The 25,737-nt window shown below is 46.4% G+C and overlaps 1 protein-coding gene across 3 annotated transcripts in view; it reads left to right on the top strand.

Annotated features, from left to right (window-relative positions):
- Window positions 1-6,773: 6,773 nt before the first annotated feature.
- The window catches only part of Lipc (lipase C, hepatic type), a 129,847-nt gene continuing 110,883 nt past the window's right edge, over window positions 6,774-25,737 (top strand). For all 3 annotated transcript variants that reach the window (XM_057768462.1, XM_057768461.1, XM_057768463.1), the window contains exon 1: window positions 6,774-6,858. In XM_057768462.1, the coding sequence (XP_057624445.1) occupies window positions 6,774-6,858 (85 nt within the window). The remainder of the gene's footprint in view (window positions 6,859-25,737) is intronic.

Genomic DNA, 25,737 nt, shown 5'->3' with positions numbered 1-25,737 from the left:
CCTGGTATTAAGCATCCCTGGAGACCAACTACTAACCTGGCATTGATTGCTGAGAATAAAGGGAATAAATGCGAACTAATTCCCGGGTTCTTGCAGCCTTGAATTGCAGCTGCTAATCCTAAAAGGCCTCTGTGAGAATCTAAGTCACATGGCAAGAAGACCAGCTATCACAGAAAGGCATAGCTCATTTCGGTTTGACCCCAGGGTGAAGATAATTCCCCCAGGGATGCCCCATGGTTGGAAGCATTGGAGCCAAGAAGAAGCAGGCAGCTCCATGCTGGCCATCCCACTCAAATTTACCACCATCAGCCACAGCTACTGGTGCCGCAGTTGGTCTCTGAAGGACCCAGTACCCCACCACAAGCATCATCCACTCAGATATCTATACAATGTTTATATATTTATATATAATAATTATATATAGAGAGAGATGGATAGATAGAAATGCAAACAGAGAAGGCAGGCCACAACTTTCACACTGTGCTTTCTCTCTTTCTTACAAAAGACCTCAGCAAACCTTAGAGAGCAGCAACCATCACTCCTCAAAACAGAGAAAATCTATCTATTCCCCTTTGCTTCTACATGTAACACAAAGAGGAAGAAAGGCTTTCTAATCTCCTGGGGCTGCTGAAATCATAAAATATACTAGTGTATAGAATCTAAAGCAGTGGTTCTCAATCTTCCTAATGCTGTGACCCTTTAATACAGTTCCTCATGTTGTGGTGACCCCCAACCATAACCTTATTTCTGTTGCTACTTCATAACTGAATTTTTGCGACCCATGGGTTGAGAACCGCTGCTCTAGAACCAGAAACAAACTCCTGGTTTGTTTTCCAGCCACCGCTAGAATTCCGATAGGAGGAGTCAGTGGGCCTACCCAGATGGGGAGGTCTGCCAATGAGCTTAGGCAGAGATCTCCGCTAGTGCTAAGGCAGAAAGGTTGGAATTCACCTCAGCTCACACAACCAGTCAGAGAAAAGCTGACATGAAAGCACACCCAGTCACCAGTGTGATCCTCCTGGATGAATAAACAGCCACTCAAAATGCTCAACACAGTGAGATGGCTCAGAGGGCAAAGGTACTGGCCACCAACCCTGGCGACTCCAATCAACAGAACCCAGAGGGTGGAAGAGAGAACTGACTCCCACAATTTATCCTCTGACCTCCACACATGTGCCATGGATACCCACATGTATATACACGTTTACAAATCAACACAGAGAAAATCAGTCTTAATGCTCACAATGCCTTGTTCTTTCAAGTAGTCTAAAATCGGCTGTTCCTGTTTTCCCCTTCATTTATTGACTCATCCTTTTCCCCACAACATTGATAAGAAAAGGGTCAAATTCCAGTCCAGTTCTTTTCCAAGTGAGGGCATGTTCCCTGCCAAGACACATTAATGAGGTTTCCCTGTGTCCTTGGCTACCCTCTGTTTGTTTTTGGTCACATAGTAAAAGAATGTCCACCTGGATCAATCAGTGACCCAATAAAAGCTTCTTCGTCATTTTCTCCCAAGGTCATTCCTGGGAGTCTGGAGCCAAACAAGAATGCAAGAGGGTAGAGATGGGCTGGGAAGATGGCTCAGTCAATAAAGTGCTTGACTCACGAACACAAGGACCTGAGTTCAACCCCCACAACCCACATAAAACAGCCAAGTGTGGTGGCCCATGTTTGTAATCCCAGTGTTAGGGAAGTAGAGACTGGAGAACTCCCTAGGCTCTCTGCCCAGCCTTGCCTACTCAGAGAGTTCCAGATTCAGTGAGTCAGTCTCAAAAAACCAAATGGATAGTGCTGAGGAACCCACCCAAGGTTGAACTCACACACACACACACACACATACACACACACACGTGCACCTGCACTCATGTGAACATAGTACACTATTTCCCTCATGGTTGAGCCTCACCATGGTCCCTGCCTTCCCCACTCCCCCCCCCCAGCTGGGAATTGCTCTTCCTCAGTCCCACAGAACATTTGTTTCTTACCTCCTGATTAGTTTTCTCACCCCCATGACTCTATAGGAAAAGATTGGTTTTAGGTCACCAAACGCCAGACTCTTGAGATTACTGTTTCTTTCTTTTTTTAAAAAAAAAGATTTATTTATTATGTATACAACATTCTGCCTCCCTGTATGCCCACATGCCAGAGGAGGGTGCCAGATCTCATTACAGATGGTTGTGAGTCACCATGTGGTTGCTGGGAATTGAACTCAGGACCTCTGGAAGAGCAGGTGGTGCTCTTAACCTCTGAGCCATCTCTCCAGCCCTGAAATTACTGTTTCTTTAAGAAGTTCTTCAAATTAATAGACAGCCAGGACTGGGAACATTTTAAAAAGCCAATGATGAAAACATTTGTTCACAAACCAGAGTGCAGTGTTACCCAAATTAGAATGGCCTTTGAGGAACCATGTTAGAAGAAGTGGATGATGACAGCAGCCTTTTTAGGGGCTTGGGCCTTCCCACAGAGGTTCATGGGAGAAGCTGGCTAGGAGCAGGCCAGAAAGGCAGCTCAGGTGATAGAGAATCTGTGATACCCTGAGTCCTAGCCCCAGTTTGACATAAACTTGGCATGAATGCACGAGGCCACTCGCGTGCAATCCTGGCACTTGGGAGATGGAGACAAGATCAGAAATTCAACTCTTCCTTGGCAATAGCCTGGGACACATGGGACCCAGAGACAGGTGTGGGGGGAGAGAAAGAGGAAGAGGAGGAGAAAAGGAAGGAAGAAAGGAAGGAAGGAAAGCAGGAATGTAACATGAGGGCCAGCTTGTTGGGGTTTCTGTCCTGCCCGGTCCCCCAGCTGTTTAGTCCCAGAGAAAATCACACAGAGATCTCCATAAGTTATAAACTGATTGGCCTTAGCTCAGGCTTCTTATTAGCTCTTATCACTTATATTAACCCATTGTTCTTATCTATGTTAGCCACATGGCTTGGTACCTTTTTCAGCAGGGCAGATCACATCCTGCTTCTTCAGTGGTCTAGGCAGGATTGTGGAAAGAGCTTCCTTCTTCCCAGAATACTCCTGTTCTCCTCCCCCCTCCTCTACTTCCTATCTGGTTGACCCGCCTATACTTCCTGCCTAGCCAATCAGTGTTTATTTAAAACATGATTGACAGAATATAGACAATTCTCCTGCACTGACTTTCCAGTGATGGGGAGGTAGAAAATTCTTCTCCCTTCATGTCTCTTTAAAACATTTTAGCCCAACTTGATTCCTCCATGTCCTACAACTCAAGTGTGTGGTGTTTTCAATAATGGAATCTTACCGTCAAGTTCTGGAGGATAACCAAGAGCAATGGCCGTAGTCAGTAACGTTTATAGAACTTTTTTGCAATTTATGGCTGTGGAGGAGGGAGGGAGGGTCAGTTCTCTTTAGGGATGCAGCCCCAAGAGGATCCCTGTACTCAGGTAGAATGTCTAACATCTGTTCATCCATCAGCAGCACTAAATAGACTCAGTGAGGTTTTTTTTTAGAAAGAGCACAAGAAGTTGGGAATTCATGGTGGTTGTAGAAGAAATTGGAGGGGAGGAAAAGGGGGTATATTTGATTAAAATGCATTGTGTGTATTATATATACATTATATGCATATCATTTTATGTATGAAATTCAAACAATTAAAAAAATAAGTTTAGCCCTTTGCTGGTCTTGGTTGGTTAGAGCACCCCTGCCCTGGAAGACACGCACCATGTAGTCTTACATTTCTTTATTGCTCTTAAGCGGTCAAAAGGGAGAAGGGACAAATTAGGGGGAAAGTACACGGGAATCTTAAAATATTATCTCAGGTCATGCTATCCCCACTTTAGAGATAAGATAATAGATGCCACCAATGTTATTTAGCATTCTTCAGATAGCAGGTAACAGAGCCAGGAAGGCTCTAGAAGCCTGGTGCTCATTAGACTATCATCTTCTTGCCTGCTGGGAGAGGACACTACTCCTCCCTGTCACTGTGAAACCTTCACAGAGCATGAGCATGAGATGGAGAGAGGAGAAACCTGGGGTGGAGCAAGTGACGGAGCTAAAGGAGCTACAGCTTTGGAGGTGTCTTCCCCTGTGGGAAGTGGTGTTTCTTTTTTCTTCTCTTTCTTTTTTTCTTTTCTTTTCTTTTCTTTTCTTTCTTTCTTTCTTTCTTTCTTTCTTTTCATAGAAAAATGTACTGGTAGAGAATAGAGACAGGCGGGCAAACTCACTGAATTTGGTAAATTCGCTTGCAGAGTGAGATGGGGGTTGGGAGTTATTGTTGCAGTATCCAGAAGAGAGGAGAACAGTTAGTGAGAAAGGGACCCAAGGCAGCTGGTCAGATGGTTTTAGGGGCTAAACTCTTAGTACTAAAGAAGTGAAAATTTTCAGATCCTGCTTAATCTTGCAGAACAGGAAGGAGACAGCCCAAACTTCAGAATCCCAGCCCTTGCTTAGGAATCAGGAATCACACATCTTACTGGTGATGGGTCCCGTGTTTCAGGAAGGAAGCACAGCCACAGAGCACACAGGTTTGGGTTGGAATAAAGACTGTTCATAGCTACACACAGTACACATGCATGTGGGAAGCAAATGTTGGCGTCAGGTGTCTCCCTCAAACACTCTCCACCTTGCTTTTTGAGACAGAGTCTCTCATTGGGACCTACAGTTTCTAATTATGCAAAGCTCACTACCCAAAAAGTCCCAGGGATCCACCTGGCTCTGCCTCCCCAGCATGAGGGAGGGAGGTTACAAGAACATGCTCATGTCTGTATTTTTTTTTTAATTAATGTGGAGTCAGGGGACCAAGTCAGGTCCTCATGTTTGCACAACAGTTTTGCCACTGTCTCCCCAGCCCCTTCAGAGAGTTTTAAGTCAGTCATTGGCAGACAACCCTTGACACTTTATCTAACTGCCTGTTCGTCATTTCTACAGTTCACTGGGGGTGTCTAAGGGCCAATCAGACTCCACAAAACCAAATCTGAACTGTTCATCACCCACCACACCAGACCCATTCTATTCATAGCTCCTCCTGTCTCAATTGGTGGTAACCCCATTAATCTATTTGCTTAAACCAAAAGCCTTGGGTCATTCTTCATTCTTTCCCCACCTCCGTGGTCTCAGAAACCCAAGGAATCTACTAGTTCCACTTCCAAAAGCCATCCAGCCCCCCTATTGCTGCACTGAGCTAGTCACCATCAAAGCCTGGGATTCAATGGCAATGCCTTCTTCAATGGGTTCAATTGCAATGCCTTGCCAGTGGGCTCAGTCACAATGCCTTCCTCAATGAACTTGCCTCTTCACCCTTGCTCACCTGTAAACACCACTGATGATGTTACTTATTCTTTGGCTGCTGTGTCTCTCTGAGTCTTTATGTAAAAAGCATGGACCTATGATGAGTCTCTCTGTGCTCACTAGCTGTCTTTGTATTCCTAGAACACACTAACCATGTTCCAACCTCAGGACCGTTGCCCTAACTATAGCAAACTCCTTTCTCCCACAGAACAACTCCTTCACGTCCCTCAATCCTTTGTCTCCAGTTCAATTTCTGAGCAACACTCATTCTGACCACTCTATTTAAAATCACTGCCTTCTTCATTATCCCTGTCATTTCTTTATTTCTTTTTACTTTAGTTTTTGAGACAAGATACCATCTAGCACAGGCTGAATTTGAACTCACTGTGTAGCCAGAAATGACCTTGAATTCTTGATACTCTGCCTCCACCTCCCAAGGGCTGGGGTTATAGGCATGTGCCACCATACCCCCGCCCCCGCAAGCATTAGGGATTCAGCCAAGCACTCTGCCAACTGAGCTACGTTACCAGCCTCACGGTTCTCATACATGTATCTCTGCTTTATTACATCTGCTTTCTATCACATGGTTCTTCTCACCTCATGGTACATAAATCCAACAAGGGCTGGAGAGCTTATCTGTTTTATTCACTTAACTCTCTCAAGAGCCAAGAACAGCACCCGGGACACAATGTAGTTCAATATACAGCCTTTATTTGTTCAGCGTGCACATACAAAATAAATAAAATATAAACAGCACCAGAGAGACAATAAATCTTGCAATAGTTGCACATCGTGGCATCTTCCCCACTTGCTTTTGCTGAATGACCTTGCTTCATAGCCTTCAGCGCTCAACTGAACACTAATTAACCAGTGAGTGAGTTTATCCCAGGGTATCTCTCAACAGGGCTCCCAGAAGACTCTGGTCTTTGCTTCTCACTCAGGTCCTTCTTAACCTGAGCGCACCAGTTTTCGGCCCCTCTTTCAGCTGTAGAATTGCTGCCCCGCTACACTTACATTGCAGACGCCTGAAACTCGACTGACCTCAACAGGAAGCAGAGTCCCTGGAGATGCGGGCTCTTCTCTCTCTCTCTTTGGGATCAGTCTGTTACTTGAAAAATGATGTTCGTGACCCCACCTCTCCTTCAAGGGGCTTTAGAGTGAAACACGGCCAATGATACAGAGGTTACCTACCCCACCTTTGATAACATTTCCAAACACAGCACACTAACTCTCGATTGATTCTGAACTATGAGCTCGGCTCAAAAGAAAAAGAGACCTGGTGAGGTGTTTTATTTACAAAATTTATCAAAATAAAAAGTGTTTCGGTAGGTCAATCTTTTTGGTACTAGATATTGTTAGATTTGGACTGGGGGAGGCAAAGAAAGAGTCCAAACACTAGGTAATATGTTTTAAGGTTAATAATTAATGGGGGCCTTCCCTAACTGAGTACTAAGAAACAGTCTGGTGTCTTTAGTTCTAGACATTAGCAAGAAGACCGCGAACCCCAGGGCGAGACAAGAGACATGGGAAGTCCCCTCCATGCTCCCATCTTCCTGGTTTTATGCATCTTTATCCAGTCAAGTGCCTGCGGACAAGGCTTGGGGACAGGTAGGAATTTACCTTTTCTCTAGATTTTTCTTTCTTGAATGTGTTGCAGAGATTGACAGTGGGGGATGGAATTTGCTTCAGAGCACACGAAGTGGTTCTGTTATTGGCACCCAAAGCACCCAGCGGTGTGCAGCTAGCTCTTTATAAGAGGGACTGGATTTCCAAAAATCTGCTTGGAGAGAAGATGTTGTAAAAAAAAAAAAAAAATTAAAAAATTAAAAAAAAAAAAGCCCTTGCAACTAGCAGTGCCATCTATTGCAGGGTGATGTGGACACTGTGGAAGATTCCAGCAGCAGACAATGACCTGAAAGACTTGGGATCTTCCTAAGGGTTCATTTGGATTCAAATTTGCCATTTTGGAGTGTGGCGTGCAATCAAATGCTCTATCTTACTGGGGTTGTGAGGTCACCTTGCTGTCTCTGAAGGAGGGTGGTGGCGGCAATTCTGAGCCCTGTTTCTAGTCTTATCTAAAGTAGAGATGTCATTGCATGTTTCCTAGTCTTTAGTGTTCTAACAAAGCTTTTTTCCTGGGCTAAAGAGCCACCAGCAGTCTACCTGTTCAGCCTGTTGCTTCATAAACTTAACTAATTGCCAAGGATACTCTTATATTCCATTTCTCAGCAGGGAGTCAGGTTCCTAGCTGAATGGTGTGTTAGACCAGGAAATGATAGAGTTGAAATAACTGAACAATTTGACCAAATCAGACAGGAAGGATGGATGGATGGATGGATGGATGGACGGACGGACAGACGGACGGACGGACGGATGGATGGATGGATGGCTTTGGAGACAGGGTCTACGTAGCTGTCTTAGTTAAGGTTTACTATTGTCGTGAAAAGACACCATGACCACAGCAACTCTTATAAAAAAAACCTTTAATTGAGGGTGGCTCGCTTACAGTTTCAGAGGTCCAGTCCATTATGATCATGAAGGGGAGCATGGCAGTGTGCAGGCAGGCGTGGTGCTGGAGCTGAGAGAGCTACATCTTCAGGCAACAGGAAGTCATACTAACTGTCACACTGAATGAAGCCTGAGAAAAAGATCTTAAAGCGTGCCCCCTCAGTGACACACTTCCTCCAATAAGACTACACTTCCTCCGACAAGCCACACCTCCTAATAGTGCCACTCCCTTTGGGGGCCGTTTTCTTTCAAAACACCACAGTAGCCCAAATTGGCCTCAACCTTGAGGTCCTCCTGAGCACTGAGGTAACAGACTTGAACCAGAGTCTTAGACTTTTCTTTCCTCAAAGGCTATGCTGGGGACTGGAGAGATGTCTAGTGGTTAAGAGCGCTGGCTGCTCTTACAGAAGACCCAGGTTCAGCTCCCAGCATCCACACCACGAAGCTCATTCACAATTCCCTGTAACTCCAGGGGATCTGACACTCTTCCAGCCTCCACAGACGCCGGCACTTATGTGGTATACCGTCTTAGTTAGGTTTCTATTGCTATGATAAGCACCATGACCAAAGGAAACTTGTGGAGGAGAGCGTTTATTCAGTTTACATGTTCCAGTCATAAAGGGAAGTCACAGAGCAGGATCCTGGAAGCAGGAACTGAAGCCGAGACTTGGGAGGAGCAGGACTTAATGGCTATGCTCCTCCAGGGTTACTGAGCCTGCTTTAGCATCAAGGACCACTAGCCCAGGACTGGCACCACCCACAGTGAACTGGGCTCTCCCACACCATCATCAATCAGGAAAGTGCACCAAAGAAGATTTGCCCACAGGCCAATCTGGTGGTGGCAATTTCTCATCTTCAGTTCCGTCTTCCAAAATGACTCTAGCCTGTGTTAAATTGGCAAAACTAACCACACATGCACATGAGTATACACACACACACACACACACACACACACTTCTTTTTAAAAAAATCCTGTGCTTGAAAGGAGTTCAAAAAATTTGAGAATCAATAACTTTCTGATAGGGTGTGTACCTGAAAATTCCAGAAAGTTTTCTCCTTATGAAAAATGGCTGTTCTTTTGAATTTATTATTTCATAGCATACATGAGTTATTAATTTCATATTATTACTTCCACCTACTAATCATTTTGTGTGCCTCATATAATGCTAGCATTTTGCTTTGATCATCTTATTCTTAGTGCCCTGCCTAAAAACATCCCCCACATCATAATTTAGATCCATTCAAGTAAAAATCCTGATGATTTTTTGCTTTGTATTCTTATTAACTTCTATACTTGAATGAAAATGTTAAAGTCTGAAGAAGTTAGATCAGCTTGTAACAACAGCACTGGAGGTCACTTTCTTGCTGTTTACCACATCTGTCAAAAAGGAGAATAAATATGGCCCCACAGAGCACACGACATTGCCTACCATAGAATCAGCCCGAAGATATGAGGCCGGCTAGGTTCTTGTGGAAACAGTGGAGAATTCTAGAATGAACTGATAGTTTTATCAATCTCTTTTCCTCTTTGGAGAGAGAGGGACAGGGTAAGACTAGGGGCAGGGTAAAACATGAGCAATGCCTTTTCCACTTTTCAGGCAGAATTTTCTGTATAAGATGGAAACCTACATAAAATGAGTCTGGAGACAGAAGTTAGCTGAGAGAAAGGAGTGTTAAACATCCACCTATTCAGCTAACAATTTTTGAGATTTACTGGGTATTTGGGAAATGTACAAGTTGATGGAGAGCCAGGGACAAACATAATCCACTCAGAAAGACGTGTGACAATTACTCAGATCGTTTTATAACTACAGTGTGTCGCAGACGTAATGGAGGCCAAGGTATAGTCAGAAACGAGCAGAGCAGATTTAGCTCAGATCTAACCTACAGTGGACGGAAGTGACAGAACTCTATGGAGGAGGTGCTCTTTAATCCACACCCCAAAGCTAAGTCTGTACGTGGAGAGGGATGGCTGAGGAAGGGAAAGAATTTGAAGTACAAAAATCACACGTGGCCAGGAAGGCCCCTCCTGATCAATATGTTGATCTTTAGTCCCTGGGTTCACGATGGGTCAGGCTTTCTCTGCCTCTGGGCCAAGAACATTGTATTTGTGTTTTTACTAAAATGTATATTATATATTTATGTAATGAAATATATATAGAAAAATATATAGCAGGACATCATACCTGGAGCTGCAGCACTGGGGAAGCCAGAGCAGGACACTGTTGTGGGTTTGAGGCCAACTGGAGCTACAGAGTGAGACCCTATGTCACAAAGAGAGGGACGGCAGAGGGAGGGAAGAAAGAGCCTATATCATACATCCTCAAAGAATGTCTGCAAACTGAGCTCACCTTGAGAACCTCTTAAGCCTTAACATGTCACACTGCCCTTTGGGATCTCTTTCCTTCATGAGAAATCGCTTGAGCTCTCTAGTGCCAGCATTCTTTCATTTAGAGTTAAGGCCCATCTGCACACTTCCACGTGGTGATAAGTTCATTCATTCTCTTTGCTGGTGTCATTGTGTAACTACACAGACTTCATTCACCCATCCTACTTTCAGGTGTAGACCGCTATTGCCATTGAAACTTGGGACTTGGAAGTAATCCATGCCCAGTAGGTTTGGCCTCTACCCCACCCAACCTCCCACGTCTTGGCACTCTCTGGGTTTTTCTCAATGGTCTCCTCACCCCACTGTTTGTTTGGGTACTGGTTTGTCCAAAAGCTGAGGGAAGTAGCTCTGATTAGCAGTGGGTGACCTCATGACAGAGGGCGAGAGTCAGGAGGCCTCTGGTCCCAGGAAAGCAGAATTTTCTCTGCAGAATGCAAGCTCATCTGTCAACGTGGCCTGGTACAATATCCGTCTGGGAAAACTGCAGGTCCACCATCATCCCATGATGGAGCTCTTCAGCAAATGGCTCTCCATGGGGGTGACTTTGCCCTCCTGGGAACATCCAACAGTATCCAGAAGCAATTTTCATTGTACGCCATGAAGAGAGTACTTCTCCAGGCAGAGGCCAGGCGTGCCACAACCATCCTGTTGTGCACGGGGCTGGGGGGTGGGGGTCCCACAACAATGCAGCGTGGGACCCACAATGCTAAGGTCAACAATCAGCTTCAGGCTCAGTGGGTAAAGTGCTTGTCACACAAGCCGTGAGGACTAAGTTCAGATCTCCATATAAAGCCAGACAGGGTGGCACACGTCTGTAATCTCAACACTCCTGCAGAGGGATGGGAGGTAGCAACAGAAGACTCCCCAGAGTTAATTAGCATGGTATACGCAATGGTGAAAAACAATGAGATCCTGTCTCACGTAAGAGAGAGAGCTGAGGACAAACACCTGAGGTTGTCCCCAACCTCCACGCATGCTCTGCACGCCCGCACTCATGCACATTCTACTTATGTAACTTTGGAGCTCGGAAGCAAGTGAGTGTGCTCCGTGTGAGTGTGCAGAAGCTCAGAATCCTTCTGTCTCTCGCAGGCACATTTCGCATCTCCAACCTTCCATGTTCTTAATACCCATCCCCACATTCCACCGGGAAGCTAAAAATAAAAATGACAGGGTAGAAATTGCAAAAATGAAGCTACAGGATTTGATTACTTCAATTCTGTTTCCTTACATGACACCCATCCACTAAGGGTTTTTTGTTTGTGTTTAAAATTTACGAATTAAACAGATTGTGAACCATAAAGTTTAAGAATTTGTTTGGTAAGTAAAAATTTGAGCTCACAACAGAATACTTACTGTATTTAAATATCTTAAAGTTAGAATTTAATCTTCTTTTTATTAAAAAAAATACCCATTTCTTTAAAACTAAAGAATGAGTTGAGAAAATAATTATTACTTTTGCAAAAATAATACTGCAAATATTTTTATATAATTGACAGAAGGGAATTAAAATGATCCATCTATGTGTCAAATCCAATGTATGAGGCAGCCCACTGAGAATAATGAAGAAATCAGACATGGGTGGATATTTTTTCTCCACCACAAAGTGGCATACAATGAGTCCCACTGGAGAGAAGTGAGTGTGGAAGAGCTCATTCCCAAGTGCCCATGCAAAAAAGGCACCTCGAGGGGGTTGCGTTTGAGTGAGGTCTTGCAGGCTGGCATTGGGGGAAGAAGGAAGCAAGGCATTCCCCATGCACCGGCATAGGCCGGGAGCTCATAATGCGCCTGTGTCTTTCAAGTTTGAATATCTTCCGAGTGTAAATTATCTAGAGGGGAGGAGATAAAGATGAAGATGGAGGAGATGGAGGACAAAGGTGATGGAGGAGGAGATGAGACATGGAAGAAGAAGAGGAGGAGGAAGAAATAGAGGCAGGGGTGGGTGTGGGGGAGAAGACAGAGGACAGAGAGATCGTGTGTGAGCACATGCACGGAGTTAGGTAAATTGCGACAGACTGGACTCCACCACCAATGGTGGGATCCCAGGAATTGCTCAGTCCACCATTAAATTTAAATGCCTACTACCAAAAGTTGCAGGAAGTTTGGGGGTTAGTAAAGATGGGATTATGGAATAAATCGCTTATTATAGACCCTGAGATGCTCATAGATCAACACTGGCGATCTTTATTCAGCCCAGGTGGTGAGTTTCAGAATCCCAACCCCGCCTGAGATAACAAGGCTTTGTGTAGGTTGGGGTTTGAGCAGGGGATGGAGGTTCTTTGCCTACTGGTAAAGGTTACCTCTTGGTAAATTGTAAAAGGGACCTATAACCTCAAAAAAGAAAGTTCAAAAGCAATTTATCTTGCTTCTTTTGAAAATAAGTGTAAGGAAAGTTGACATGAAATAGCAGGGCAGAAAGTAGGATGGAATAGTAACATATTGAATCATTCTATGAAAAGTCTGTTTATGTATCTTATTAGAGGTTGGAAGTTTGTTTGAAAGCATACCGAGTTTCAAAGACATGGTATGCTCTTTGGGGCTGGAGTGAGATTTTAATGCATAAGAATAAATGAAGGAAGGAAGGGAGGGAGGGTAGGAGGGAGGGAGACAGGTAGGCAGGCTGGCCTGATTACCTACAATTAGTTTAGCCTTGGAGGGATCTCAATGGTCATCTAGCATCTGATTGAGTTTGATCTCCAACCGGGAAGGAGATAGATCAACCTTGGGTTTGTCCTGACCACAGAGCCAGTAGAAAAGAGGGATCTTGCACTGACAGTTCAGACCTGTTACCTCTGCTCACCTTTGCAGGCCCAGCCAGCCTCAGATTACTGCCCAAAGGAACCGCTAATTCCTCCCTTATAACCACTGTTAGCAGAGGGAGGCAGAGATTCAATGTGTACCCCAGATGAACACACCCAGAGTTGCACAGCAGCTGGGGACCAGCTCCCAGCATTCTGCAGAAAAAACCCTTCCTCTTCAAGAGACTCTCCTACCCACCACCAAACACCCTGGCCCTGCAGCCAGCCCAGTGGGTCCAGAACCCTCCTGGTGGGTGTCACCCAGATAGGACGAGCCACGGACCAAAGGACAGACATGTGACTTTCACCCTGCCTGCCTCCCACCGGGACCTAGCACTGCACAGGGAACAACAGCAGCACCGCTGAAGGCCTTGGGCCTGCAAACTGACCTAAAAACACAAATCACCCAGAGAGCTCTCAGCCAAAAGCCAAAATTGGGTATCTAGATTCCCACTATGGTCTTCCCCTCCCTCTGCCCTATTTAACACACCAGCTGCCATGCCGGGTACTCACAGGCGACTCAGCAGGAAGACAGGCTGCCCTGATTTAGGCCTGGTTTACAGACAGAGCGGGAGCAGTCCCAAATACATTCTCCAAGATTATATTTCTGACACCATACTGACGGAGTCTACACAGGGCAAAGCCGTTCTCACTGCCATAAAGATGGTTGGCCACTGGTTCCAAGGAGAGTGTTCGTTTTAGAGTGGAGCCTTCTCAGTAAAGAACTCTGGTCCAGCCTGCCAGGGAATGGGGTTAGCTAGGGGTGCGCAGGACACCCAGATCTCTGTCAAGAGGCCGCAGGCACCATAGCTGGACTTGAGCCGCAGTGGGAGATCCAATCCTGCATGGGGCAAAGGAGCCACAGTAATTTGGGCAGTGTTGGGCCTCACAGGCACAGGTCTGGGGACCAAGACCAAATGCAGACTGAAGCGTCCTAGGGAGCCTGCTGGGTTGCTCCAAGGAAAGTGCAGTTCTCAGTCATTGCCACTAGGGAGCGCAGTGATGTCTCCTTGGCTTTTGAAAAGGCAAAGCTATTTGCTATCTACTATTCTGTTTATAATTCTACTTCCAGAAACACTCACGGTTTTTATTTCTCCCAATGGGGTTGGGGCTGGGGTGGGGGAATGGCGAAGAGACTCAAAGCAAGGAAGGGGTGGTCTGCACTCTTATCTTCACATCCACACGTATTAGCTCACTTTTGGGATCCACACTCTGCTACCCAGTAGGGTGTGGGGAGGATTTAGGAAAACATGTCCGTGACAGCGCAAGTCGTATTAACGTTCCAACAGTAGGTGAGAAAAGGGCAATGTGCTGAACTGGATTTGTCCTGTAGTTACAATTGTGTGAAACTCTAGTTATTTGAAGTGTTGGAAAGGAAGAACATATTGGAAGAAAAATACACAGAAATGGCTCTGCTTCCATTGAGTTTATTTCTGAATTTTTATCTCTTCCAAATTTTATGTAAAATATAGTATAGTTACTTTAATGATCTGAATGATTTAAAAGTATATCAGCTTCACTATAGTGGAATGCAGCGTTCGCCCAGAGCAGTGGAACTCTGGAAACACCTGGAGGATTTGTTAAGTGAGATTCCTGGGGGCAGAGACTCGAAGCGTTGGCTGCTCTCTCAAAGACCCGAGTTCCGTTCCCAGCGCCCACACTGTATGACTCACAACTGCCTGTAACTCCAACTCTAGGAGACTGACACCCTCTTCTGGCCTCCTTAGGCACTCCAATTCACGTGTCAGGTGCGCGCGCGCTCGCACACACACACACACGCACACACACAAAATAAATATTTTTTTTTTAAAAAAAAGAGAGTTTCTTTCAAAATAAAGTAATAAATCAAGATTCCTGGCCATCCACAGAGCTCTGAGCTCAGCGGGTCTGGCGTGTAGCTGGCGCTCGGCATTTTGAAGACTTTCTGAGGGATATGCCGCTAGGATGCTGTCCTGGTTCCATTTCTGTTGCTGTGATCAAACATCCTGACAAAAGGCAACATAGTGAAGAGAGATGTTTCTTCAGCCCACCAGAACAGCGATGCCATGGTGGGGGGTGCTCAAGGCAGCTAATCACGTGATACCCATCCCCAAGAGCTGCTTTCTCTATTCTTACACAGTCCAGGGCCCCTGCCTAAGAAATGGTGTGGCTCACAGTGGACTGGGTCTTCCCACATCAATTAACAATCAAGCAATCTCCACAGACACACCCACAGGCCACCCTGATCTAGACAGTTTCCCAATCAAGATTACCTTTCCCGGTGATTCTAAATTGTGTCGAGTTGACAATCAAAAACTAGCTAACTAGCTACTGCAAGTGGAGGCCATGGAGACCCAAACCCCAAACAGTCAACAGAGGAACCACCACCTGCTTCTGTCCCCCGTCTTCCAAGATAGACCCGAGGTAGAGCTGGCTTCTTCTCTAACTCCAGACTAAAAAGCTGGGAATCAGTATGTATTAATTTTGTCCACTGACCTCCCTCGCCAGTAGCTGTGACGTAATTTATTTTTATCTATGATGGGTTTCTTTGGGACATTCTATGCATGGACATATTTTGATCATATTTACCACCATTATATTTTCTCTTTTCTTGTCTTTCTCTCACCCCTACTGATTCCCCTCATCTTCCCAACTAGTCCTCATTCGACATGTGTGTGTCTGTGTGTGTGTGTGCATGTGTGTGTGTGTGTGTGTGCGCGGTGTGTATGTGCTCGCTACAATGAGTTTCATTGAATTGCTTATACCAGCATGGGTGAGAAGTCATTTACAGGACCATGGTCATTTGCCAGAGGCTATAACACTAAAGAAAATGTCTCTCCTTCACCCAGAAATCACCAACTACATATAAACCCTCATAGAATGGTGGGCCTTGGGAGCTCCTCCCCTGCCTCCATGAAAGAATGATGATGGGCCCAATTTTTTATATATATGTGTATACATATATTCCAAGGTATTCATAAAAATGTGTTCTTCTAAAATAAAACATCTTCAAGCTGAAAAGAAAGTTTTTCTTGAGGAGAAGCATCCAGGCTGAGACTCACTGGCAATGGGTAGATTAACAGTCATTACAACAGCTCTGAGCCACTCCTTGCCACCCTGAAATTCTGCTTCAGGACATTCTTTTCACATGAGTTGGGCGTTAGCACAGCTGGGCAGGGCCTGTGAGCGCGCAGAGGAGAAGGTCTGCCCTGCCCATGATTAAGCACAACTTTCTGACGTCAGAGGTTCCAACTCCCTAGTTCTAAGAGGAACCAACATAATGAAAGAAAGAAAAAATCTACTAATCTATATTGAAACATAAGATCAACAGCATCAAATGGTGGAGTTTATTAACCACCCACTGTGTTCCAAGCCCCCAGGTCAGTACAAAAATCACCATTTCCTTCCCACAAAGCCCCAGACTCACAGAGTCCAGCCCCTCAGAATATGTATGTGACCACTTCAATTCAGTGTAGTAAGTGTACAAATTTATGTGGTGCTGAGAGTTCTGAGGCGAGAATGGTCAGCCTAAGGGCATTTCAGAGAAGTACTTGATTTGTGGGGGTTTTGTATTTGTTTTTAATGCGTTTGGAGTATTTGCCTGCATGTATGTCTGCACACTGTGTTTCACGCAAGAATGCTGGAAGATGGCATCGAACCCCCTGGAACTAGAGTTATAGACAGACATGAGCTGTCACGTGGGTTGGGAGCTGAACACAGGTCCTCCCCCAGAGCAGCCAGTGCTCTTAACCACGGAGGCATCTCTCCAGCCCCTGATTCAAGTCTCAAAGTAAGAGAAGTAGAAAATGTTCCAAGGAAAAAGAATGGACTGGTCTTGACTTCAAAGTTTGGGGGGAAAGGCAAATGGAATTGAGAATTCGTGAGACTTGGGTATGGCCCAGAGTAAGACACAGAAAAGAAGTAAGCAGAAGCAAGGGCCTCCAAGCCCACCCTCAAAACTTGACCCTGGCCCTGGAGGCTGTGCTGCCCACATGCAGGTTGACATTTGAGAAGAAGGTGCGTGCGGGCAGCTTGCTAGCTGACTCCTCAGGAGCGTTATCTCCCAGCTGGTGGAGACCCTGGCCACTGTCTTCTGGAGAGCAATAATATCAGGAGGAAAAGGCAAGGGCGGGGCCCTGTGCTCACCAGTTTTGCCGTCTCACTGGGCCCACACACAAACATTCGGCTCTTCCTTCAGCAAGCTCCAGCTCTGGGCAGATCGGAAGTATTCTTGTCCATTGCTATTCCAGCACTAAGTCACGGGAGGAGTTCCCATGAAACTGAACCAGGACATGTAGGAATCTTCCATCTTAAAAATCCCTTACTGGAAAAAGAGAACCATGGGCAAATTTCACACGGTACTAGCTTACTGACCAATAGCAATGTTACATCAAAACATTCACTCCCACCTGTATTAGCCAAACGAGTTCTTCCCGTAACCCTGTAAACAGCCCAAGACAGGCACAAACACCCCAGTTTGCAGCTGTCGATGCTTGCCCACTGTATTAGTTACTTCTGTCACTGCTGTGACAAAAACACATGACAAAATGAACTTAAGGAAAGAGGGGTTTGTTTTGGCTCACACTTTTACAGCCGGTGTGTCAGGGACAACACGGTAGCGGGAGCGTAGGGCAGCTGGTGACAATGGATACACAGTCAGGCAGGAGAGAGAGACAATGCTGGTGCCCAGCTTGATTTATTTCCTTTTATTCAGTCTGGGACCCAAGGCTGTAGGATGGTGCTGCCCACATTTAGGTAGGTATTTGCACCTCAATTAACCTAGTCCAAAACTCCCTTATAGTCATGCCCAAAGGTGTGTCTAGGTGGTTTTAGGTACTGTCAAACTGACAATCTTAACTATCACAACAGCAATTTATACCAAATGATGTGGGATGCCCGTCTGTATATGTGTTGCTTTCATTGGATGATGAGTAAAGCAGCCAAGGGAGGTTTCTTCAGCTTAACTGCAGCAAGAAAAGGGGAGGGGTTGAGGCTGCTTAGGAGAGCTGGGCTTGTGTTGATGAGTCTACAGAAGACCTAGTAAGCAGAGAAATTCTGGGCTAGATTCCATCAAAAGAGAAGGCACATCTGAGGCCAGGCAATCATCCCTGACTAATTATTACACCAAGTCAAGCCTGACCTCATAGGTGAGGTGGGAAGATGAAAAGGAGACTGAGCCGAGGTTTACAGTTTGAAGGACGGAATTCAGGGCAGCAGGCTTGGTAACCCTCTACCACCAAGCGACACCCCCAAGTCTTGAGCTGAGGTTGACACAGGAGCATCCATCACACCTGCCTATAGTCAGAGGAGGGGAGGAGGGGATGCTTTCATGACAGTTGGGGCCTCTGCAGCCCCCACCTCTGTCCTAACACAGAGATGGAGGATTCCTACCTACCTGCTATACCCTGTGAGTGTGGTCTGTGCTCAGCTTGGGACCTGGCTGCAGGTGAGGTGAATTGTTTCTTTGTTTCCATGTCCTCTCACATAGAGGACTCCAGGGGATGTCTGCAGAGTCTCCCATTCCCTCTTTGCTCACTGCTCAGCCTGTGGTGCTCCCTTTACCTCCAAGGTGCTTGAGAAATGAGCCCGTTCCTTTCTGCACTGACATCCTAGGTGTCCTCTGGGTAATTCAGTGCTGTCATGGTGCGAGGAGACCCACAGTGCTCACATCCCCCGGTTCAGTACTTTACACGATGAGGAAAGGGGAGCACAACAGGGAGGGGGTTCTGTGTCTAATATGACCTTGTGTCCTGACGTAACCCTGCATGACTCAACTGCCTGAGGGCTTGAGTTCCCAGACTCAGGGGACAAAGGCGTGATTCTGTGTGAACTATATAAGCAGTCAATGACCAGCACTCCATGCCTTCGTCAATACTCTCTGGAAGAGACACGCATCAGTTTTTGACCAAGTGCATATGAGGACAGTTTAGATGTGGTGCTCTGGGGGAAGGGGCTCTTACACTGCCTTAATGGAGTAGAGCTGAGATGTGTAAAATGACAGTGCTGCTCTTCTTTAGATTCATTTACTTTTAGTTTATGTGTGTGTGTGTGTGTGTGTGTTGCCTGTCTGTGCATCATGTGTGTGCAGTGCCCGCAGAAGCCAGAAGAGGGTTCCAATACCCTGGACCTGGAGTTAGAGATGCTTGTTAGCTGCAACATAGGTACTAGGAATTGAACTCAGGGCCTCTGGAGGGGCAACCACTGCTGAGCCATCTCTCCAGCCCAGGCAGCTACTATTTCTTTTTAAGATTTATTTATTTGTTATATATGCAGCATGTTTGCCTGCACACCAGAAGAGGGCGCCAGATCTCATCACAGATGGTTGTGAGCCACCATGTGGTTGCCGGGAATTGAACTCAGGACCTCTGGAAAAGCAGTCAGTGCTCTTAACCTCTGAGCCATCTCATCATCTGAAATGCCTTTTTATTTCAGCTAGTATAAGGATCCACACTGTGAAATAGGTATTATTGACCCTCTTCTACAGATGGGGACATGGTAGCTCAGAGTCATGAAGTCACCTGCTATGAATAACACAGCTAATGAGTGTCCAAGTCACTAGTCACAGCCAGACCCGTCTGACTCAACCTCTCAGCCTCCCAGAAAGCCTAGAATTATCTCCCTGTTCATTGTGGGAAATGGGACAGGAGGTGTCTCCTGGGGTCCCCAGGAGAGCACCTTAACCTTCAGTGCATCCATTCTATTGTGTATGTCAGTGCCAAGGAACCGGGGACATATTATGACCCTCTAATGCTCAGCTGAGCTACTTAGAGGTGACAAGCAGAAACAACCTCAGTGGCCCAGGGGCAGAGCCATCCACACACAAAGTCACAGTCCTCCCTTCCCTCAAATTCCATCCTAGCCTGTAGCTCCCCGGAGTCAAGTTGGAACAAGATATGAGCACTAATCCCAGAGGAAGAGCCACCCTGGATCAAGGGTGGACATTGTAGGCCCGTGTTAAGGTGACCATGCTTTCTCCAGAGGGTGCCACCCAAGAGTCCTCTAGGTCCAGTTCGATAAACTGAGCTGGATCCTCATGGACTCTAAGATTTAGTATTTGCCACTAACACAGGGACGTCTGCTCTGAGAATAGCCTTCTTGCCGATTGTTCAGCTCGCTCAACTGTCCCATAATTGAGTAATCCCTGCCACTGCCATCAGTCACACATAGGGACACAGACTAACGAGTTATCAGTGTCTTTGTAACTTTACATAGCGTATGATAAAATGCCTGACAGGTGCCCTTAAAGGGGAAAGGGTTTACCTGGGATCCCAGCTTGAGGTTACAGCCCGTTGTGATGGGGGAGGCATGGTAACAGGAGCTCGGCCAGGCAGCTGGTCACATTGTGTCTACAGTCAAGAAGCAGAGCGCTATAAAGGCCTGAACTCGCTCACATTTTTCCTTTTTATACAATCCAGGATCCCAGTCCAAGGAATGATGTCAGTGGTGTGTCCCAACACCTCAATCAAGCTTATCACGATAACCACCTCCATCGTAGGCAGGTAAAGAGTTGAGAGGTGATGTTAACTATCGTAATCATGAAAGGAGCTGCCTAAGCAGGAGAAACTCAGGAAGGGAAGGTGGACACCCACCTACCTACCACCCCCGGATAACTAAAAAAAAAGTCCACATTCGGGATAACTGTGGATACTATCAACTTCCCAGAGATGGAGCCACCCACGATACGTGTGCCAGGTCTTATGCTAGACTCCAGCAAGATAATTAAACATTCAGAGCATTTTCTGCCAGAACTGTCATAACAAAGAGCCACAGGCTGGGTGGCTTACACACGGAAATTGTTTATCTTGTGGTTCTGGAAGGGAGATACCCATAATCAAGATATCCATAGGGTCAGCTTCTCTGGAGTGGTCGCCTCAGTTCTCTGATGTGTTCATCTGCCCCACCCCATCCCCCATGGTTCTATTTCCTATCCCCTCCCCCCACCTCCCATGAGCATGAGTGTATACGCACATGTGTACATGCAGGGGTTCATGCATATGTATGCATGCACAGGCCAAAGGAAGCCACAGGTACCACCTACCTTTTTTGCTGTTATTGAGAGAAGGTCCCTTGTTGATCTGGAATCCACCAAGTAGCTTAGTTTGGCTGGTTTCTACTGATAGTTCAGGCCTGATTTCCTTTTTAATGTAAGTCCTGGGGATCAACCCCAGTCCTCATGTTTGCCTGCGAAGCACTTGACTACCTGAGCCATCTCTCCAGTCCCTACTCTACTCTCTTCTTCTAAGGGCACAGGTCTACACTGATGACCTCATTTAACCCGAATCAGCACTTTAAAGACCCTACCTGCCTGTCTGCACTTTTCACTTTTTGATGTCACTTGGGGCAACACAGGTCCTCTAATCAGGATCCTGGGCTACAAATGAGGATGCTGTAGACATCATAAATATGTCTTTCTTTTATAGACGCTATGACAAATCCTGGGAGAAAAGAGGCTTAGATACATTCACGACATTGGACAGAGAGTAGTAGGTCCCTACCAGACCCAAGCGGGGTCCTTTTCTGGCAGGATGGGAAGTGATAGTCCAGCTAACCAATGCAGGAGCCACTGGCTGCTGATAGGGAGTGGGGGGGGGGGGGGCAGCCCCTTTCAGCAAAGTGTTCAAGACCTGCTGCCAGCTCCAGCAGTAACTGGCAGGAGCCCAGGAAGGAGTGCTTATCTGGCTCACACCGAGGGGGAGTGATAAACTCACTCTCTGGAACAGACCCAAAACGAAGCACCATCTACTGAGGGTGTGTGTGGCGTGAACCCAAAAACGTACACCCTGCTTTGAGAGCAGTTTCTCCCCTGTGTTCACCCAGCCCAGCCTCAGCCAAGGAGAAAGGGCCCAAGGCCATGTACCACCCTCCTCTGGAATGCCTTGCATCCTCTCCTCCCACTCCTGCCAAGCCCAGAAGGAGGGTACAGTGATAGCCAGCACCCAAGAGCAGAGCAGGGGTTGGAAGAGCAGCCTCCCACACTCTGGGATCCTGTGCCGAGGCTGTGTCCTGATCCGCCAGGGACAAGCAACTCAACAGATATAAAACAGGGAACTTGGGGAGATGTCTCTGTCAATAAAGTGCTTGCCTCATGAGCCTGAGGATATGGGTTCCATCCCCTGAACACATGTGAAGAAAGGCAGGGGTGTGGTGCACACCTGTAGTCTCAGAGCTGGAGAGGAAGACCCAAGCACACCTGGAAGACTCCGTGGCCAGCAAGCCTAACAATCGAACTCTATGCCCTGTATCAAAGGAGGTGGACAGAGTATTTCTGATGATGACAGGCAGGGTGGTCCTACTGCCTCCACATGCACACACACACTCACATGCATACGCATGCACACCATACACATGCTCACGTGCATACACATGCATACACACATACTCACATGCATACACATGCACACACATGCTCACATGTATATGCATGCACACACACTCACATGTATATGCATGCGCAAACACGCTCACATGTGTATGCATGCACACACACGCTCACATGCATACACATGCACACCATACACATGTTCATATGCATGCACACACACATGCTCACACATACACATGCTCACATGCATACACATGCACATACACACATGCTCACACATATGCATGCTTATACGTGTGTGTGCACACATGCTCACACAAACAGACACACACACAGAGAAGCATAATAAAAAGAAATAAATTGTAGATTCCTGAGAAAGATTCTAGAAAGCCCAAAAGAACATGTATGGGATCTAGAGACCTGAGTTATGTCCTGGCTGTGTCAGCTTACACCGGTGGTTATGGGCTAATCACTTCTAAGTCCTTGGACCTCATGTTCATTCATGATGAGGTGACCAGTGAGAGCCCCCTAGGCTGTTCTGAGAATGAAATAAGATGAAATGCTTTGCAGTTGTTCCTTGATGGTTGTGAAACAAATATTTGCAAGTGTGTTTACCAAGTAGTCTGCGCCCGGGAACTCTCCTGATTCATGTGCTGCCCCCAAGGTGCTTCCCACCTTTTGTTGCAAAAGTTGAAATAGATAAAGAAGTTTAAAGGATGTTGAATTAGCATATTCCCTCCAGACAGTTCAGTAATTGTTAACATTTCCCTGTATTTGCTCTGTGTGTGTGTGTGTGTGTGTGTGACTTGTAAACCAACTGAGAGGAGCAGGAGACCAACATAGGCACACATACACACATACACACACACACCACCTCAAAATTATAGGCACCGCAATATATGAGTTTTTTCACTATGTATACTTGTGTGGTGTGCACATGAGTCTATCTGTTTGCGTGACGTGCGTGCACTGTGCACATGTATGAAAATACATGTAGAGACTCAAGATTGACATCAAGTGTCTTCTAGATTATTCTCCACCTTATATATTGTGAAAGGTTCTTCTCACTGAATCTGGAGCTCACTTGACTAGACCACTCAGCCAGTTTGCTCTGAGGATTTCTGGTCTTGGCCTCTATTGGGATTGCAAGTGAGCTGTCATTCCTGGTTTTCACATGAGTCCTGGGGTTCTAAACTCTGGTCCTTAAACCTGGTAGGGGGAAAATACTTTACCTAATGATTTTATATTATCCAGTATCTTGTCCACACTCAAATTTCTCCTTTCAAGAATCTTCTCTGTGGCATTTTTCCTAACAAGATCCAGTCAGGATTCCCTTGTCGCCTCTTGGGTCTCTCTGGTGTTCTTGTCACCCACTTGAGTGCTTGGTACCCACAGTGGCACACAAATGTGCTGCCCATAGTCTTCCACAGCACCTGGCTCCTTGCTCTTTCATTTTCTACCTTGTATATCTTTCCCTGGATGGGGAGCAGTGCCTCCAGGACAGGGCCTGTCTTAACCCCCAGACTTGCAGGCCCGGCGTACTGTAAACTAGAGGCAAATAACTATAGAATATTTGCCTCGTCAGAGCATGAGAGGCGATATACACTTTTAAAAGCAAGTGAGTTTCATGTCATCTCACTGGTAAATCTCATACCCATGCTAGATGTGAAAACACCCTAGAGGCACAGAGGACCCAGCTCAGGTCTGGTCTTACTCTCCCACGTAGAAGCAGAGTTCTCTCCTGAGCATATGAGCAACTGCCTGTGCTCCTGTTATGGATCTCACAGACGTCCTTTGGGTTTCCACGGAGCCAGGAAACCACTTCCGGATGATCAAGAGCTGAAAAAAGCCTTTTCTCTTGGTGTGTGTTGTTTGTCTGCCTGTCCATCGCCACTGTGCTCACTGCCTTTATGGCACCCCCCCACCTCCCCACCCCCCACCCCCACCCCCGGCTTCAGAGTTGCTCTCAAAGCAGCACTTCTCAAACATCCCCATGCACGTGGCCCGCCTAGGGAGCTTGCTGTAGCCAGGAAGTCTTCCTATCAGATCTGAGATGCGCTTCACAAGCCTGCACATCTGACAAGCGTGTGAGCGACGCTAATGTTGTGGGTCCCCAAAGGACACTTTGGGAAGCAACATTCTAAGGTGTAATTAGCCTAGTGGAAAATGAAGATATTCTAAAGAGGCATTTGTGTCTCTCCATCTATTAGACTATTGAAACAATGGACCCCAAGAAACAGGAGTGCCGCCCCCACCCTCTGGGATTCTCATGTTGGGAAAAGGGAAAAGCACCAGCCAGAAGGGCGAATTTGTCTCCAAGACAAAGATGTACAGCTTCTCAGACCATCTTACAGGACGAGAGAGAAGCCTAGACAATGATGACCATGGGTAGTGGGCCTCGCCTTTAGCAGGACGGCTAAACACATATACCCTTGGCTGGTGTGAAACTAGAATCTCACTTTAGGACCCCAACTATTGGAGTGGGGTCACTGGATCTCTTCGTCCCTCTTCCCAATGTGTCCACATTAAACAAAGCTCCTTTTTCTGTTTTTTATTATTAATTTGTCTACTTCAATTGACTTCTCAGAGAGGGATGACCCCATTTGGCTTGTTGGGTCATAGAGTTTGCCCTCAAGTTCAGTAACAAGGGAACAGTAACTGGCTCCCGTTGTGACTTCTAAATTAGACCCACTAGTAGACTCCAGGCAACGTGTGTGCATGGGAGGGGCCCAGGGAAGGGAAGAAATACAAAGAAATATAAAACTCAGCCCCTGACTCAAAGCCACCTGCAAAGGCTTTAGTATGGCTAGGACTTTGCCTGAATCAGCAGCTTCACTCTTGTCTTGCAACAACCTCGAATCTGTAAAGGGTGTGTGTGTGTGCACGTGCACGTCCGTGTTGGTGCTTGGGTATGTGCATGCTTGGAGTCCAGAGGAGGATATCCGGTGTCCTGCTCTATAACTCTGGCTCACTCCCTTGAGCCATCGTATCTCACTGAATCTAGAGTTACGCTGGCCACCGGCACCAAACCCCAGCAATGACAATAAAATATTCTTTATTGAGCTGAACCCTCTAAGCGGGGACCCAGCAGCTTACCTCTCCAGGCAGTCTGGACCAAGGTTCCAGCGGTTACAGATGCAGTGGGAGATGGTAGCGGGTGTGTAGAGGCTGCTGGGTGGGGGTGGAGGAATGGGGAGTTCCTCTCTGGACAAGGGCCTAGAGTGCTGAACCCTGTAAGCGGGGACCCAGCACACCAAACCCCAGCAATTACAAAGGATAGTTTAAAATATTTTTATTTATTCTTTGACAATTTCATACATGTAGACAATGTATCTTAATCAATCCATTCCAACCCTCCCTCCCACTACCCCCAGGTATCCCCAAACCTTCCCCTTCCCACTTCATGTCCTCTCTAAAGGATATGTTTGTATTCTTGTTTTAAATATGAGGATATGACACAGCCTAACTATCAGGCGTCAGCTGATGGCCTGTCA

The sequence above is a fragment of the Chionomys nivalis genome, chromosome 4, assembly GCF_950005125.1.
Source record: "Chionomys nivalis chromosome 4, mChiNiv1.1, whole genome shotgun sequence".
NCBI classification, from domain to species: domain Eukaryota; kingdom Metazoa; phylum Chordata; class Mammalia; order Rodentia; family Cricetidae; genus Chionomys; species Chionomys nivalis.
Note: the sequence above shows the minus strand (reverse complement) of the source record. Positions and strands in the feature narration are given on the sequence as shown.